The sequence below is a fragment of the Dama dama genome, chromosome 28 (genome assembly GCF_033118175.1).
Source record: "Dama dama isolate Ldn47 chromosome 28, ASM3311817v1, whole genome shotgun sequence".
NCBI lineage: Eukaryota > Metazoa > Chordata > Mammalia > Artiodactyla > Cervidae > Dama > Dama dama.
In genome coordinates this window covers 29344454-29361081 of record NC_083708.1, presented here as the reverse complement: position 1 = coordinate 29361081, position 16628 = coordinate 29344454, and the positions used below count along the sequence as shown (strand labels likewise).

The 16628-nt window shown below is 36.7% G+C and overlaps 1 protein-coding gene across 7 annotated transcripts in view; it reads right to left on the bottom strand.

Moving 5' to 3' along the window:
* Positions 1-16628, bottom strand: part of TBC1D32 (TBC1 domain family member 32) — a 179508-nt gene that overhangs the window by 147874 nt on the left and 15006 nt on the right. For 6 of the 7 annotated variants that reach the window (XM_061131943.1, XM_061131950.1, XM_061131945.1 and 3 more), the window contains 6 exons: positions 9651-9719; positions 6965-7090; positions 4215-4293; positions 3983-4086; positions 3826-3887; positions 2901-3045 (listed from right to left, as the gene is read on the bottom strand). In XM_061131943.1, the coding sequence (XP_060987926.1) occupies positions 2901-3045; positions 3826-3887; positions 3983-4086; positions 4215-4293; positions 6965-7090; positions 9651-9719 (585 nt within the window). The remainder of the gene's footprint in view (positions 1-2900; positions 3046-3825; positions 3888-3982; positions 4087-4214; positions 4294-6964; positions 7091-9650; positions 9720-16628) is intronic. The other variant, XM_061131944.1, reaches the window with a different exon arrangement.

Here is a 16628-nt window from a genome sequence, read left to right as displayed (position 1 = left end):
AGTGCCTGAAGAACTATGGATGGAGGTTTGTGACACTGTACAGGAGGCAGTGATCAAGACCATCCCCAAGAAAAAGAAATGCAAAAAGGAAAAATGGTTGTCTGAGGAGGCCTTACAAGTAACTGAGAAAAGAGAAGAGGTGAAAGGGAAAGGAGAAAAGGAAAGATAGTTCCATTTGAATGCAGAGTTCCAAAGAATAGCAAGGAGAGATAAGAAAGCCTTCCTCAGTGATCAATGCAAAGAAATAGATGAAAACAATAGAATGGGAAAGACTAGAGATCTCTTCAAGAAAATTAGAGATACCAAGGGAACATGTCATGCAAAGATGAACACAATTAAGGACAGAAATGGTATGTACCTAACAGAAGCAACAGATACTAAGAAGAGGTGGCAACAATACACAGAAGAACTATACAAAAAAGATCTTCATGACCCAGATAACCATGATGGTGTGATCACTCACCTAGAGCCAGACATCCTGGAATGTGAAGTCAAGTGCGCCTTAGGAAGCATCACTACAAAGCCAGTGGAAGTTATGGAATTCCAGTTGAGCTCTTTCAAATTCTAAAAGATGATGCTGTAAAAGTGCTGCACTCAGTATACCAGCAAATTTGGAAAACTCAACAGTGGCCACAGGACTGGAAAAGGTCAGTCTTCATTCCAATTCCAAGGAAAGGTAATGCCAAAGAATGTTCAAACTACCGAACAATTGCACTCATCTCACATGCTAGCGAAGTAATGCTCAAAATTCTCCAAGCCAGGCTTCAACAGTACATGAAGCATGAACTGCAGATGTTCAAGTTGGATTTACAAAAGACAGAGGAACCAGAGATTAAACTGCCAACATCCGTTGGATCATCAAAAAAAGCAACAGAGTTCCAGAAAAACATCTACTTCTGCTTTATTGATTACGCCAAAGCCTTTGACTGTGTGGATCACAACAAAATATGGAAAATTCTTAAAGAGATGTGAATACCAGACCACCTGACCTGCCTCCTGAGAAATCTGTATGCAGGTCAGGAAGCAACAATTAGAACTGGACATGGAACAACAGACTGGTTCCAAATAGGAAAAGGAGTACGTCAAGGCTGTATATTGTCACCCTGCTTATTTAACTTATATGCAGAGTACATCATGCAAAATGCCAGGCTGGAAGAATCACAAGCTGGAATGAAGATGGCCAGGAGAAATATCAGTAACCTCACATATGCAATGACACCACCCTTATGGCAGAAAGTGAAGAACTAAAGATCCTCTTGATGAAAGTGAAAGAGGAGAGTGAAAAAGTTGGTTTAAAACTCAACATTCAGAAAACTAAAACCATAGCATTTGGTTCCATCATGTCATGGCAAACAGATGGGGAGACAATGGAAACAGCAACAGACTTTATTTTTTTTTGGCTCCAAAATCACTGCAGATGGTGATTGCAGCCATGAAATTAAAAGACGCTTACTCCTTGGAAGGAAAGCTATGACCAACCTAGACAGCATATTAAAAATCAGAGACACTACTTTGCTGACAAAGGTCTGTCTAGTCAAAGCTATGGTTTTTCTAGTAGTCATGTATGGATGTGAGAGTTGGACTATAAAGAAAGCTGAGTGTTGAAGAATTGATGCTTTTGAACTGTGGTGGTGGAGAAGACACTTGAGAGTCACTTGGACTGCAAGGAGATCCAACCAGTCCATCCTAAAGAAATCAGTCCTGAATATTCACTGGAAGGACTGATGCTGAAGCTGAAATTCCAATTCTTTGGCCACCTGATGCCAAGCACTGACACATTTGAAAAGACCCTGATTCTGGAAAACATTGAAGGTGGGAGGAGAAGGGGCTGACAGAGGATGAGATGGTTGGATGGCATCACCAACTCAATGGACATGAGTTTGAGTAAACTCTGGGAGTTGGTAATGGACAGGGAAGCCTGGCGTGCTGCAGTCCATGGGGTCGCAAAGAGTTGGACATGATGAGCAACTGAACTGATACAGTTGAGATAAAAATTTAAAAAAAAAAAAAAAGGAAAGCATCAGCTAGATAACATCCAAATTCATGTTAAGCAGTAATGAAGCACGTTGCTGCTTTGCATGGTTTGCATGGCAAGATATGGCCCCATTCCCATCCTTCCCACTGCAACAAATACATGTTGAGAGGGACAAAGATATAAGAACACAATCCAATATAACTATGACTACTGTCAGACACAGACTACTCTTACTCAGCAGCAGAAGAGGGAGGCAACAGTCTTTAACAGTCTTTTAATATTAGTACAGTTCTAAGGCAGTGGTCAGTTCCACAGGAAGTCACCAGCATTCAGGCAGTAAACACATTTTCTAAACTGCAGATTCAGGAAGTGGCAAATGAAGAGATGTTTGCAGACATGTATAAGTCAGAGAAAAGTGAAATTGAACCCTTATGGTTTACCAGATCTTCTTTAAAAATTCATAGCTTTAAAATTAAGATATGAGACTTCTCTGGCAGTCCAACAGTTAACTCTGCACTTCCAATGCAGGGGGCACAAGTTTCATCCCTTGTCAGGCAACTAAGATCTCATACGTGGAGTCGCAAGGCCAAAAGATTTTAAAAATTAAAAAATAAAATAAAATAAGACATGATTTGGAATAGGTCATTCGGTTTAGTAGATTCAAATGAATTACCATTAAAATCCTATTCTGAATCTACCACCTACTAGGTAAAGAATACTGAGCAAGTTACTTCTCTATGCCTCAGATGCTGCATCTGTAAAACAGGATAATAATACTACCTATGTCATAAACTGTTATTAGAATTAAGTGATTTAACACATGTAAATGTGATTAGAATTCTTGACACTGTAAACAAACAGCAGCTATTCTTTAAAACAATACAGCAATGCCAAGAAAGGTAGAAAAACATTCGTATTTCCTTACCATCCACTTTTTGAACCACACAGCTTTGGTATCCACCAATGCAAGAAAATATATCGGATCCAAAATTTTTTGTGAGACAAGATGGCTTTGATCATGCTTAACTGATAACAAAGACAAGGTACTCTCCACAATTTCTTCCATATACCTAATAGTTTGGGAAAGAAGTGATTTTTAGAAAAAAAAAAAAAAAACGTTTTATATATATAATAGTGACATTTTTTATTTATGGAATGATAAAGTAATGAGTAATATCTCAAAACCTTATTTTTTAATATTTCAGTAAATGGCACAGATGAGATTCACCCCCAATTTTCTCTGCTCTAAAAACTTATGTTCTACTTCAACACTGGCTGTTCAAATTTAACTTTCCTTTTTAGACCACAGTTACCCTTACAACCTCATTAAAAATCTTAGAATTAAAAAGGGAAAAGTTTAAAGAACATTAAAGGAACTTCACCAAAGTATCAAAGACTCAAAGACCAGTAATGAAAGAACCTGAGGCTGCAGCACCCTCTTTTTACCTTGTTGTGATAATTTTATTGCTGTTTAGTCACTAAGTTGTGCCTGACTCTTTTTGCAACCCCATGGACTGCAGCCTACCAGGTTCCTCTCTTCATGGGAGTAACCAGGCAAGAATACCGAAGTGGTTACATTTACTTCTCCAGGGTATCTTTCAGACCCAGGGATCGAACCCACAATCTCCTGCATTGGCAGGTGAATTTTTTTACAGCTGAGCCACTTGGAAAACACACTGTGATAATTAAACTATATTATATATACTGGTATAGAGCCATTCACATAGCTAAGTACAAAACATGAAAAGCTAAAAACAAACCACATAAAATCAGTTGACTATATACTTTTTGAAATTTATGTGGCCAGTAAGACTCCTAATCTTATTACTGGTGTAAATTAGGGGGCTTACTTTTCTGGGTGTCGAATCCAAAAAGATGGAGCCTCTTTCTGATATTCATTTAGAAGACGAATCTATAAAACAGTGTATAACCATTCTCAAAAGGTTAAAATTCTTAAATACAGAATTACATCAAGAGAAATAAAAGCATATTACAGAAAGTAAATACCTTTTTAAGTAAATGGGTCACATTAGGATTACTTATGTCTATGCCAGTTGAAAGAGTAGGAATATGGTTTTCTCTGGAAACAAAGTATAACTCCAAATATTTAGCTAAAAAGGAAAAGTAAAAATAAGGTTATTATGCCATTCAGTTATAGTGCTTTCTAAAATGTTATTTCCTATCCATTTTTCTTAAGCACAAATTTTCAAAAGTTTTGAAAATGATATAATTAACATACCTAAGCTTGTATAAATTTCCTTGGTCATATGTAACGGTGAAAGTGTAAACGTCTGTGCATAGAATTTTAAAATCCGGTCCTATGGAAATGAAACAAAATTTGTATCCAAGACTCTTTCATCATCTATTTTTGTAAGAATCATTTTTTCACATAGCAAAAACCTTAATAAATACATGACCATTCAAAAACTTCAATAGAAATGTAACTAAAACAGCACATTCTTGTGTTGGTTGGCAAAAAGTAAAGTCAACCAAAACTAAGAGACAATCTAATGCAGCAGAACATTGTAAAATTTGGTAATAGTGGATACAGACGTGGGAAGGCAAAGTGAGGTTCACTAAAGGAAGGAAACAACATAATTTGTTATAATCTGACACAATGGAAAGGTATCAGACAAGGAAACAGTAGGAGTACTAAATGTAAAAAACAAACAAAAAACCCACTCCTTTCCAAATCCAGTATCTGTTTTTGTTTTAATTGCTTACATGGAAAGTTTAGACTTTTAGGACTTCAATAATTTTACCTACTCCCAAGAAAAATATTATACTGTAAAATTCTACATTATTAAAACATAAAGTAGAAACTATCACAATGTAAAAAAATTAAATGAGATAGTGACACTAACAGGTACTTAGAAATGACAGTTTATCATTTTAATTATACTAACTTTGATGGGATTAATCTTATAGTGAAATTCAATTTCTCATTAAAAAAAATAAAATTCCCTCAAGTGTTCAACTTTGAGGAAAAAACTAATAACCTTGCCTATATCAAATATTAGATTAATAAATTTAAGAAAATGGCTACCCAAGGAGATGTACATGGCTCAGATGGTAAAGAATCTGCCCACAATGTGGGAGACCTGGGTTCAATTCCTGGGTTGGGAAGACACCCTGGAGAAGGGAATGGCAACTCACTCCAATATTCTTGCCTGGAGAACTCCATGGGCAGGGTAGCCTGGTTGGATATAGTCCATGGGGTCGCAAAGAGTCGCAGTTGAATGACTAACACACACATACACAAGTGACTATATATATATTGCAATAACCCAAGAGATTCTTACTGAACATAGGGTATTAATTAATTTGGGAAGCATGTTTTCATAGTTGCAGCAATTTGGACAAAGCATAAGTTCTAGACAAAAAGAACATCATACCTTGTTTCCTACTCAAATGATTGGTTCTATTGTCATCTCACCTCAGGTGACTGCTTCTTCCAATTTTATTGCCTCAAGTACTGACACAAACTCTTGCTCCATATAATGGGCAAACCAAACCACTTAAATTGACCCAGCATGATCTTTACAATATTTATAATGGGAATAAAGAAAACCTATTAGAGCACTATTCTAACAATTGTATTTCCTGTTAGAATGGTTGAAGGGAAAAGGTAACCCTGAAATCTCTTTCCCCCTTGAATCCTTCAGAATTTTTGAGAAGTCTGCATCACCCTCTGGTGTTAGTATGGTTGAACTGCATCCAGGATTGAGTAAACACCATTTTCCCTCTTACAAAAAATATGAATAAATCACTTGTTTCCAAATCCCTTCTGTTTACCAGTACAATTATACTTTCATTGATGAAAGAGTATTTTTAAGTAGTAAAAAGGTATTGAGATTTACTTTTATGAACTGTTTACTGTCTCATCTTCTAGAATGTAAGTTCTATGCAGGCAAAGGCTTCTGTCTTGCTCAGTGTGTTCCCAGCATATGATCTAGAATGATGTGTACTGTAGGTAAATTTATCTTTTACTAATACCTTAAAAAATTCTATATTAAAAAACCTTATATATTTTAAGGACACTTTTTTGCTTCACTGGTATATCATTTATGAAGAAAAAAGCACTTTAAAAACTTAGTTTGTAGTTAAATGTGATGCTGGAACACAGTCCAGATTTTTTTTAATCCCATATAATTACTGCACTTTTTAACATAACCTTGCTTTTCATCATATACTGCTTCTGAGAAGTCATATGTGAATCATTTTTTACATAACTACCTCTTCTACTTTGCAACCTTAATTTTTGCAATTGTCTATATTTGCTGCATAATTAATGTCTTAGCTTTACAGTTTCCCAACTTCTCTTTCTAGGCAGTTGGTGGTAGTCGTTTAGTTGCTAAGTCATGTCTGACTCTTGCGATGATGAACTGTAGCCTGCCAGGCTTCTCTGTCCATGGGATTCTCCAGGCAAGAATACTAGAGAGGGCTGTCATTTCCATTTCCAGGGGATCTTTGAGACCCAAGAACCGAACCTGGGTCGCTTGCATTGCAGGCAGATTCTTTACCAACTGAGTTAGGAGGGAAGCCCTTCTAAGCACTTAAGCAATCTCTAACACTTAAATACATAAGGAAAATGCTTATTTAAATCTTTCAGAGTAAATTTTAATCATTCCAAGTTCAAGTTTTCACATATGAATCCTTTCAAAAACACACTCTTTCTTTTAAAATAGTTTTCCTAATTGAAAAACAATGACACAGATACTTAGACATCCCTTTAGAAGATAAAAACAAAACTCAGGCTAATAAAGTCTGTCTTGGCAATGAAGTGTGATACTAACCAGACCCTGAATCTAATCATGATGTAGTAAGCTAATTCCCTTAAAAAAAAAAAAGAAACTTGACAATTCAAAAGTTGGAGGTGAAATTCTGTAAATATTTGAGCTACTATTAAAGAAAATTATATTCCATTTGCTTCTAGAATGGTAGGGAAAAAAACAGAAAATATTTATACTTCTGTAAGCATTTCCTTACACTAAATACAGGATCAGGATCTGAAAGATACACTGTCAGCTTCTCACAGAGAGTGGTCCAATTTTCACAGTTCAGGACATCAGATGGAGGAGCTGAACACAATGTTTGCAAGGCTTCATATCTCACCTATAATTTTTTAAAAGAATTTTTATTAATAATCAGCCACCAAAGTAACAGCAATTCTCAAAATATTTAACAAACATTGAAAGGCTGAGTTTGGATAATTGCTTTAAAGAGCCAACTGAGAGTCAGACGCCCTTTCATGAAACAATTCTTGATAACTGATTTTTTTTTAGACTGCTTAGCAGAGAAACAAAATAGGTTATTTTATCTTATGCAAAAACTAAAAAACACTAAAAGTTCAGTAGGGTTTTTCCACAAGACTTTGAAGAAAAACAAATTTTTTGGCCCATCCAATATACTGGGAGATTCTGGGTCACATGTCTGAGGGTAACAGGAGAAGGTACAGTGGTCAAATCTGAAAAGCCAGAATAAAGTGTCCCAGTGTCTCCTCCCGTACACTTTCCTCACTAGAACAATCCCCCACACGTGGTCCTGAGGTAGGAGGCAGATGGGTCCCCCCAGGGTAAAGCAACTGGAGATTCATTCTCTATTGATGGAAACTCCAAGACAAGAATAGAGGGAAATTAAGGGAGGAGGCTGGACCCTGCAGAGAACACATAGTTCTCATTCCCACAGTCAGGAGACCTCCCCAACCACAAATGTGCAGAAAAGGCTCCTTGGAAACCAAACTGGAGTCAAGTCAAGGGATGTTCTACCCAGAAGTCTTTTCAGTAGGATCCATCTTGGCTAAGATACGCATGCATACACAAGAATCCTGAGATATACCAAATATGGACGGCTCACCAGGCAAATCATAATGATTGGTCAAAGGAAACCCAAAGAAATGCTCCATATAAGTGATTCAAACTGCCATGTGGGCACAACTCAGGGACTCTCCCTCTGAGTCTGCCAAAATGTCTATCCACATGTGCTATACTCTTTTTCCCAATAAATACTTCACTTGCTTCACTACTTCCCGTCTTTGTGGAAATTTTTTTCGGCAAAGTGGAAGGGCCAGGGCCCTTGTCACTGACCACTGGTCTAGTGGCTAGAATCTGGGGCTCTCACTGCCATGACCCAGCCCAATCTCTGGTTGGGAACCAAGCCCTACTCTAAGCTATTGCAGGCCAAGGCCACCCAATTTCAGTCCTACAGTTTGAGGACTCTAATTCTAAAATACTGCCCAGATGTTCCTGGTAAGGCATTCCTACTCCAAGACATATGAACAATTCTCACAAAACAATTGATTTTAATTTGCTTTTGCTTCTACATCATATTTTCTGACCTTGTAACCACTGTGGGTGGGTGAGGGGGGGGGGGCTCATTCAGCAATGTGATGCAAAATTGAATTTCTGAATTTTCATATAAATCTTTTTGAGAAGAAATCCAATCAGAATTCTCAAAATCCAATCAGAATTCACTTAGGACAGTATGACCCAAGAGACAGCAGTGGCAAAAAGCTCTATTCCAATCAGAAGTGGAATAAAGCTTCTCTGCCTCTCTCTCTCCAACTAGTGAGTTCCTCAAAATTTGGTTGTTTTTCGGCTGACTGAAGCCTAGTGAGAGGGAAAAAAAAAAATGAAGAGTCAAAAAGCTAAGACCTTAGGATACCAGGCACTCCAAATTAGGATGTCAAGTTTTAGGTGAAAGATACAATACACATGTGTTTTTAAATGTCTATATATTCATATGAAAGACTTCTAAATACAATTTATTTGGGATAAGGATAAGCAGGACTAGGGAGAGAATTTAAAAACATAGGTAAATTTCTCCTTTTCAGTTAAGTTTTTGGGAGAAAACTACATTAACAATCTACTACGTGTTCAGAACAAAAGTTTCTGATCATGTACAGATTTCCAAACAATCCACTTAAAAACAATAATATTGTTATCATACAAAGTCAGGTCCCATTGCTGATCTGTTAAAACATTTACTAAAAATCTAGAAAATAAATCAGAATGTGAAATGCTGAGAGGAAAAAAAAAAGATCAGTGAGAGTAAGGCATAGCTATTCATTTGGTTTAAAATAAAAAGTTGAAGAAAAACAATGTATTTCAAAATTGAGACCAAATGGTAAGATGTACGAGATGTCAGGTACTTCAAAAACCCTATAATTTTCTATGTCAAGAGAAACAGACACTGACAAATGAAAGAAAACTTCATAAAATTAATTTATATAATTATTACAATATAAAGAAATATTCAGTAAAGCTGCTTTTAAAAAACCTTTTCAAATAAATAAATATATGTGTCAAAGTTGCTCATACTTTCCAAAGTAGAAAGAGCATTAAACCAAGTTTTTTTCTTCAAAGAAATCACTAAATTATCACATACAAAGCAATAGTGAAGGAACAATTTGGGGGAAAACTGCTCATAACTTCATCTCCTTGAAAATTGAAACTAGAAGTAAAAATTTCCTCTTATAAACTGTGACAATTCTCTAAGGAGACCATCTCTTATTCTGTGACTCTTCATTTCAAGACTAGAAGGTCTAGCAGGGATGAAAGTCTAGAACTGTCATGATATTAAAGGATTATCTTGAAGAGAAATAATCCAGCTACTATTGATTATAATATATAAGAAGTATATCTGAGTGAACTTGACAGTTGTCCTTTAAACTTACCTCTTTAGGTTGCCCAGGATCCAACTGGTCTAAAATCAATTGTAATTTTCCTTGACAAAATTTGTAACTCTGTAACACAATTAACAGGACATACATTCCTTCACTCATTTATTAGCCTTTTAGAGGTATTATTATAAATGATTTTAATATAATTCCAAGCACAAAATGCATTCTGAACAAGAGAAGGGAATGAACTGGTTTGGTTTGGCAGTAAACTTAGAATTTTTGTATCCTAAGGCATTTAAGTGAGAACTTATGTTCCACTAGGACAGTGTACCTTCCTATATAGGAAGGTTATCATTTGCTGAGCAATTGCAACGTGCAGGACATTGTAAGACTCAAAAGACATGTAAAAGTAAAAAGTATTTTACACCCAGGAATCTGAGATTTGTGAAACAAAGATAAAACAACATGAATAAATAAGAAGGCACTAACAGTGCCCAAACCATAACTATAATGCTGACTGAACTTTTTTGTTCCTTTTCTTTTCTGCACTTCTCTGTAACCTTTCTTCATGCCTTCTTTTAAGCGAAGAATCCCTGAAGTAAAAACTCTCATCTAGAAAAAAAAGTTTATAGTAGACCATAAACTGTTTTGGAAAAGGAAAGAATCTTTTTCTTGCCAAAGCAATTTAAATAATACCTAAAATAACCACTTAAAAATAAAAGCTGCCATCATTATGGAGTGGCCTCATTAATATGCTTACTAACCTATATAAGATATTGGGTTCCCAGGTGGTACAGTGGTAAAGAATCCAACTGCCAATGCAGATACAAGAGACTCAGGTTTCGATCCCTGGGTCGGGAAGATTCCCTGAAGTAGGAAATGGCAACCCACTGTGGAAATCCCACAGACAGAGGGGCCTGGTGGGCTACAGTCCATGGGGTTGCAACAAGTTGGACACAATTGAGCACTCATGCATTACTATACAAGATTCCTTTGTCATCTTAAACACAGTATAAATTATTCCTAAAATGTTACGTAAGCAATGAAATAACTTATTACACTAGAAATCAGAATAAGTCTAAAAGTGTGGAAATTGAGAATACTTACCTTAAAGGTTTTCTTTATTTAACATTTCCTCTAGTGTTCTTGTGTGTCAGTGGATGGGCAAATTTCCATTGCAACTAACTGTAATAATTGACTTAACTAGAGCATGCAGGTAATGTGTTCCATTGAATACAGATTTGTTAGAAGTATTTAGAACGGCTGAAACAGTTATATTAAAAATTCCTGCCCCTCTCCCCACCAAAAAAAGGTGGTCTGGTAGTTAAGACTCCATGCTTCCAATGCAGGGACCATGGATTTGATCCCTGGTCCAAAAACTAAGATCCCACATGCCATACAGCACAGTCAAGAAATAAATAAATAGACAAATTCTTGAGGGAGCAGGATCTGCTAACTTCGTTGCTAAAGCAACACAACATAGATCTGTTGGTGATATCAATATAGGTAGATAACTCCAAAAGGAAAAATATTTTTTAAACATATTTACATGTATGAAATTGTAAACCAAGCAAACAATTTCTGAGCAAACTCTACAGGGGAAAGGGCAAGAAGTAGATCAGGCTGATAATCTAAAATGAATTTTGGTCCTACTGCATGATCATACAGACACTAATTAAAGGTGGTCTTTAAATGCCAAAGTAAGATTTGTATACATTTCTGTCAAACAGGGTATACCTAAAGATAGTGCACACAAGATGCGTTCTGTAACTTTTGTTGTTTTACAGAGATGTACTCACTTTATTCAACACAAACTGAAGATTATTCACATTAGTCAATAACTGTACTAAGTACAAAATTCACACATCCATCAAAATTAATTGCCCTAGAAACCTCTTTTTAAATCTTTGGTTTGCAAATTGTATAAACCATTGAAATACAACTAGTGAAAGAAAGACAACTGTTCTGTTGTTGAAACAAATGGCTATGGGAAATAAATATATAAATATTAAACTTAATTATTCCTCAGGCTTTAATATGTCTAACTGCACAATGATTTCTTCCCTATTCTCACAAAAGGAAAAGAAAAAAAGAAAAAAAAAACACCAACCAGGGATGAGGACAGTAACAGCAAACACTTACAGAAGAGCTTAATATGAAGGCAAGTTTAATGTGTGCAGAATGCTTTATGTACATTAAACCTTATAAGCAACCTTATAAGGTAAATGTTATTACTGTCTCTTCTATAACAGTTAAGAAAATTGAGACACAGAAAGAGATTAAGAAGTCAAAGCTCACAGTTCATAAATGGCACAGCCAGAGTCTGACTTGTTTTCAAGATTCAGAAGGAATTAGCTTCACGTAAAATAGCTTTTCAAAATTATAGTGCATCTAAAACTTCTTAAAACTATGCACCCACTCTTCATTAAGTCTTAAATATAGAACAAAGTTGTTAATTCAAAACAAAAACAAGTTTTTAAAATATTTTCAAATGATAAAGTTCTTAATTTCCTAGATACTTAAGTTATGTGAAAAGTGCTACCATTGTGAAATAAAAACAAAAACCTATTAATATTTAACAGTATAAAGGAACACATATTCATGAAGGTATTAGCACTGTTAATTAAAGAAATTAGCTTTTCTGGTATCAAATTGTCTCAAGACATTGCTTTAAAACAAGCAAGCAAGCTCACACCTGCACCTAACCAATTCTCCTCCCAATCCACCTGTCTCAAGCTTAACTCTAGGCAGATGCACTATTGATACTACTGTATTCTTTTTTTCTAGTCTCAGATGCCTTTACTTTTCTACATTTTTAGGATTTTAGGTTTTTATCTTTTTCTGTTTATAAGGCAAATAATAATAATAAAAGTCTGATCAATTGAGGATAGTTAGAGATGGAGGAACTTCTGAACAACAGTTTGGGCTGCGGTTATCCTATTGCTCTAGCCAATGCTACTGAACAAGAGAATCCTGTGATTCTTCAGCACTATGATATCCTCAAAAGCAGAATTCCTCACCAAAAAGAGCACTGTAAAACTCTAAAGATTTTAAGAGAGGCCAAAAATGGGGCTAAACTCAAGATACTCTAAGTTTTGAGAAGTTAGGGCAAAACACAAATTAAAATGATCCAGTGCATCTGGGGAAGGGCTTCCCCAGTAGCTCAGCCGTAAAGAACCTGCCTGCCAATGCAGGAGACATAAGTGATGCGGGTTCGATCCTTAGGTCAGAAAGATTCCCTGGAAGATCCTGGGAATGGCAACCCACTCCAGTGTTTCTGCCTGGAGAATCCCATGGACAGAGGAGGCTGGCGGGCTACAGCCCACAAGGTTGTAAAGCATAGCACATACTCAGGGCAAAGGCCTCACACCCAATAAAAGAAAAGAGCTACTTAAGAAAAGTCTTACTGAAAGATTCAAAACCTAGTAACAAGATGGCCTACAAATTGTTTCCAGGAGGTAGTTCAAACACAAAGTCCAAGTAATAGCTTCTTTTCCAGGAACTAAAAAGCAGAAACAACAAACCTGACCTTCAGATGAACAAGTAACAATGGGACAATATTAGTTTCGGCACTGCTACTGTAACATGTTACCATAAACTTCATGACTTAAAAAAAACATTTATTTATTTATTTAACTGTTAGTTGTTCCCAGTGACCCATTTTTCCCCTTCGATAGCCACAGATTTTTATTTGTTTATATTTTGACGGTGCTGGGTCTTCGCTCCTACACGTGGGCTTTCTCTAGTTTCGGTGGGGTGCCATGGCTTCTCTTGCTGCCGAGCACGGACCCTAGAGCGAGTGAGCTTCAGCAGCTGCAGCACAAGAGTTTAGCTGCCCCACTGCATGTAGAATCTTCCTTGACCAGTGACTGAACCCGTGTCCCCTGCATTGGCAGGCGGATTCTTAACTACTGGACCACCAGGGAAGTTCTCAACAGCAATTTACAGTTCTAGAGCTCAGAATACATCCACAGAGCTGTGTTCCTTCTGCTTCCTGGGGAGAATCTACTTCCTTGCCTTTTCCAGCTTCTCGGGACTGCCTGCATCCTGGGCTCATGGGCCACTTTCCCTCTTCAAAGCCAACAACCACTCTGACATCTACTTCAGCCTGCCCAGCACCTTCTCTGCCTCTGACCTTCCTGAGTCTCTCTCATATGGATGCCTGTGATTACATCTGGCTCATCTGAATAATCCAGAATAATCTCCCCATCTTAATTTAATCATATTTACAAGTCCCTTGGGCTACGTAAGGTAACAGTTTACAAATTCTGGGGATTAAGACATGGATGTTTTTGAAAGAGCTGTTATTCTGCCTGCCATAGGGACCAAAGGATGGGCTTTAAGGAGAGGTAGCCATGAAAGCAAAGAAATGCCTTATATAGGTTCACGTTACAAAAGAAGAGCAGGTGACTGTTATCCTAAACTCAACTTCTCCATACAAAGTGTACATCTATCTTTTCAGCATTATTTTGCAGACTTTTCCATGTTTAATCACAGTATCAAATCCTTTGACAATTCTCTGCTCACAACTATAGTAAAAATCAGCCAACTTTATTCTTTAATATGCTAAAACTTACACAAATAGTCTCCAAGAAAGTCATGTCCAAAGTTTTTTAATAATGGTTCAATATACAATCAGGAGTCAATATTTAAAATAACAATGAAATAAAGCCTATTCTATTTATAAAATACAAGTGTTCTACTAATATCAAAATAGCATCAAAATTTTGACTAAATATTATTCACAGAACAATTCAGCTATTTTAAAGCCCAGTGCAAGTAAAATCAATTTTGAAGGCATCAATAATAACATCAATATTTAATGGAATGAATGATTGATATATCTTCAGAGACTCTTTCAATTCTGAGCATATTAATTCAGCCTCTCTTTGGTCAGTTAAAGCAAGAGAATCCTTTTTTCACTAAACAAAAGCATACACAAACATCTCAGCCACACTAACAGACCTTTCAGGACAGTTCTGGCATTTATGTGATTTTTTCCCAAATATCCAGGGATCCCATGCCTTGTTGGTGGTGGGCATAGTTCACTTTCAATTCAATTAGTCCCTTCTGAAACAAAGTCATATTCATAAGGCAGGCACTTTAAAGGAAGCCATATAAACTTAAAGCAAGATCCTTCTCAAGAATCAAAACAAAAAACAAAAATATCTTCTGAAAGTATGATTCCATTTCTATCAAAGCTTTGAATTTCTTCAAAAATCTAAGATTCTATGATGAGAAATAACTTGGCATTTGATATTAACACTCTTAACTGCCAGTTAATCAATCCGATTTAGATCTAAATATTTGTACTTCTTACAACAAATTAACATGCTCCACTTTTTTCTCTTCTGGTTTAATTTCAGTGTATATGTGCTCAGTCACGTCTGACTCTTTGTGACTACATTGACTATAGCCCGCCAGACTCCTCTATCCAGGCAAGAATCTTGGAGTGGGTTGCCATTTCCTCGTTCAGGAGATCTTCCCAACCCAGGGATCGAAATGGACTCATGTGTCTCCTGCACTGCTGGTGGATTCTTTACCACTGCACCATCTAGGAAATAATTTCAGTGTAGACATATGATTTATCTAATAACTAAGAATGCAAAGATCAATGCAAAGAAATAGAGGAAAACAATAGAATGGGAAAGACTAGAGATCTCTTCAAGAAAATTAGAGATACCAAGGGAACATTTCATGCAAAGATGAACACAATTAAGGACAGAAATGGTAGGGACCTTACAGAAGCAGAAGATATTAAGAAGAGGTGGCAAGAATACACAGAAGAACTGTACAAAAAAGACTTTCATGCCCCAGATAATCATGATGGTATGATCATTCACCGAGAGTCAGACATCGTGGAATGTGAAGTCAAGTGGGCCTTAGGAAGCATCACTACTAACAAAGCTAGTGGAGGCGATGGAATTCCAGGTGAGCTATTTCAAATCCTGAAAGATGATGCTGCGAAAGTGCTGCACTCAATATTTTAGCAAATTTGGAAAACTCAGCAGTGGCCACAGGACTGGAAAAGGTCAGTTTTCATTCCAATCCCTAAGAAAGGCAATGCCAAAGAATGCTCAAACTATGGCACAATTGCACTCATCTCACACGCTAGTAAAGTAATGCTCAAAATTCTCCAAGCCAGTCTTCAGCAATACATGAACCGTGAACTTCCAGATGTTCAAGCTGGTTTTAGAAAAGGCAGAAGACCCACACATCAAATTGCCAACATTTGTTGGATCATAGAAAAAGCAAGAGAGTTCCAGAAAAACATCTATTTCTGCTTTTGACTATGCCAAAACCTTTGACTATGTGGATCACAATAAACTGTGGAAAATTCTGAAAGAGATAGGCATACCAGACCATCTGACCTGCCTCTTGAGAAACCTGTATGCAGGTCAGGAAGCAACAGTTAGAACCGGACATGGAAAAACAGACTGGTTCCAAATAGGAAAAGGAGTATGTCAAGGATGTATACTGTCACCCTGCTTATTTAATTTATATGCAGAGTACATCATGAGATGCCAGGCTGGAAGAAGCACAAGCTTGAATGAAAATCACCAGGAGAAATATCAATAACCTCAGATATGCAGATGACACCACCCTTATGGCAGAAAGAGAAGAAGAACTAAAGAGCCTCTTGATAAAAGTGAAAGAGGAGAGTGAAAAAGTTGGCTTAAAGCCAAACGTTCAGAAAACTAAGATTATGGCATCTGGTCCCATCACTTCATGGGAAATAGATGGGGAAACAGTGGAAACAGTGGCTGACTATTTTGGGGGGCTCCAAAATCACTGCAGACGGTGACTGCAGCCATGAAATTAAGACGCTTACTCCTTGGAAGTAAAGTTATGACCAACCTAGACAGCATATTTAAAAGCAGAGACATTACTTTGTCAACAAAGGTCTATATAGTTGAGGCTATGGTTTTTCCAGTAGTCATGTATGGATGTGAGAGTTGGACTATAAAGAATGCTGAGTGCAGAAGAATTGATGCTTTTGAACTGTGGTGTTGGAGAAGACTCTTGAGAGTC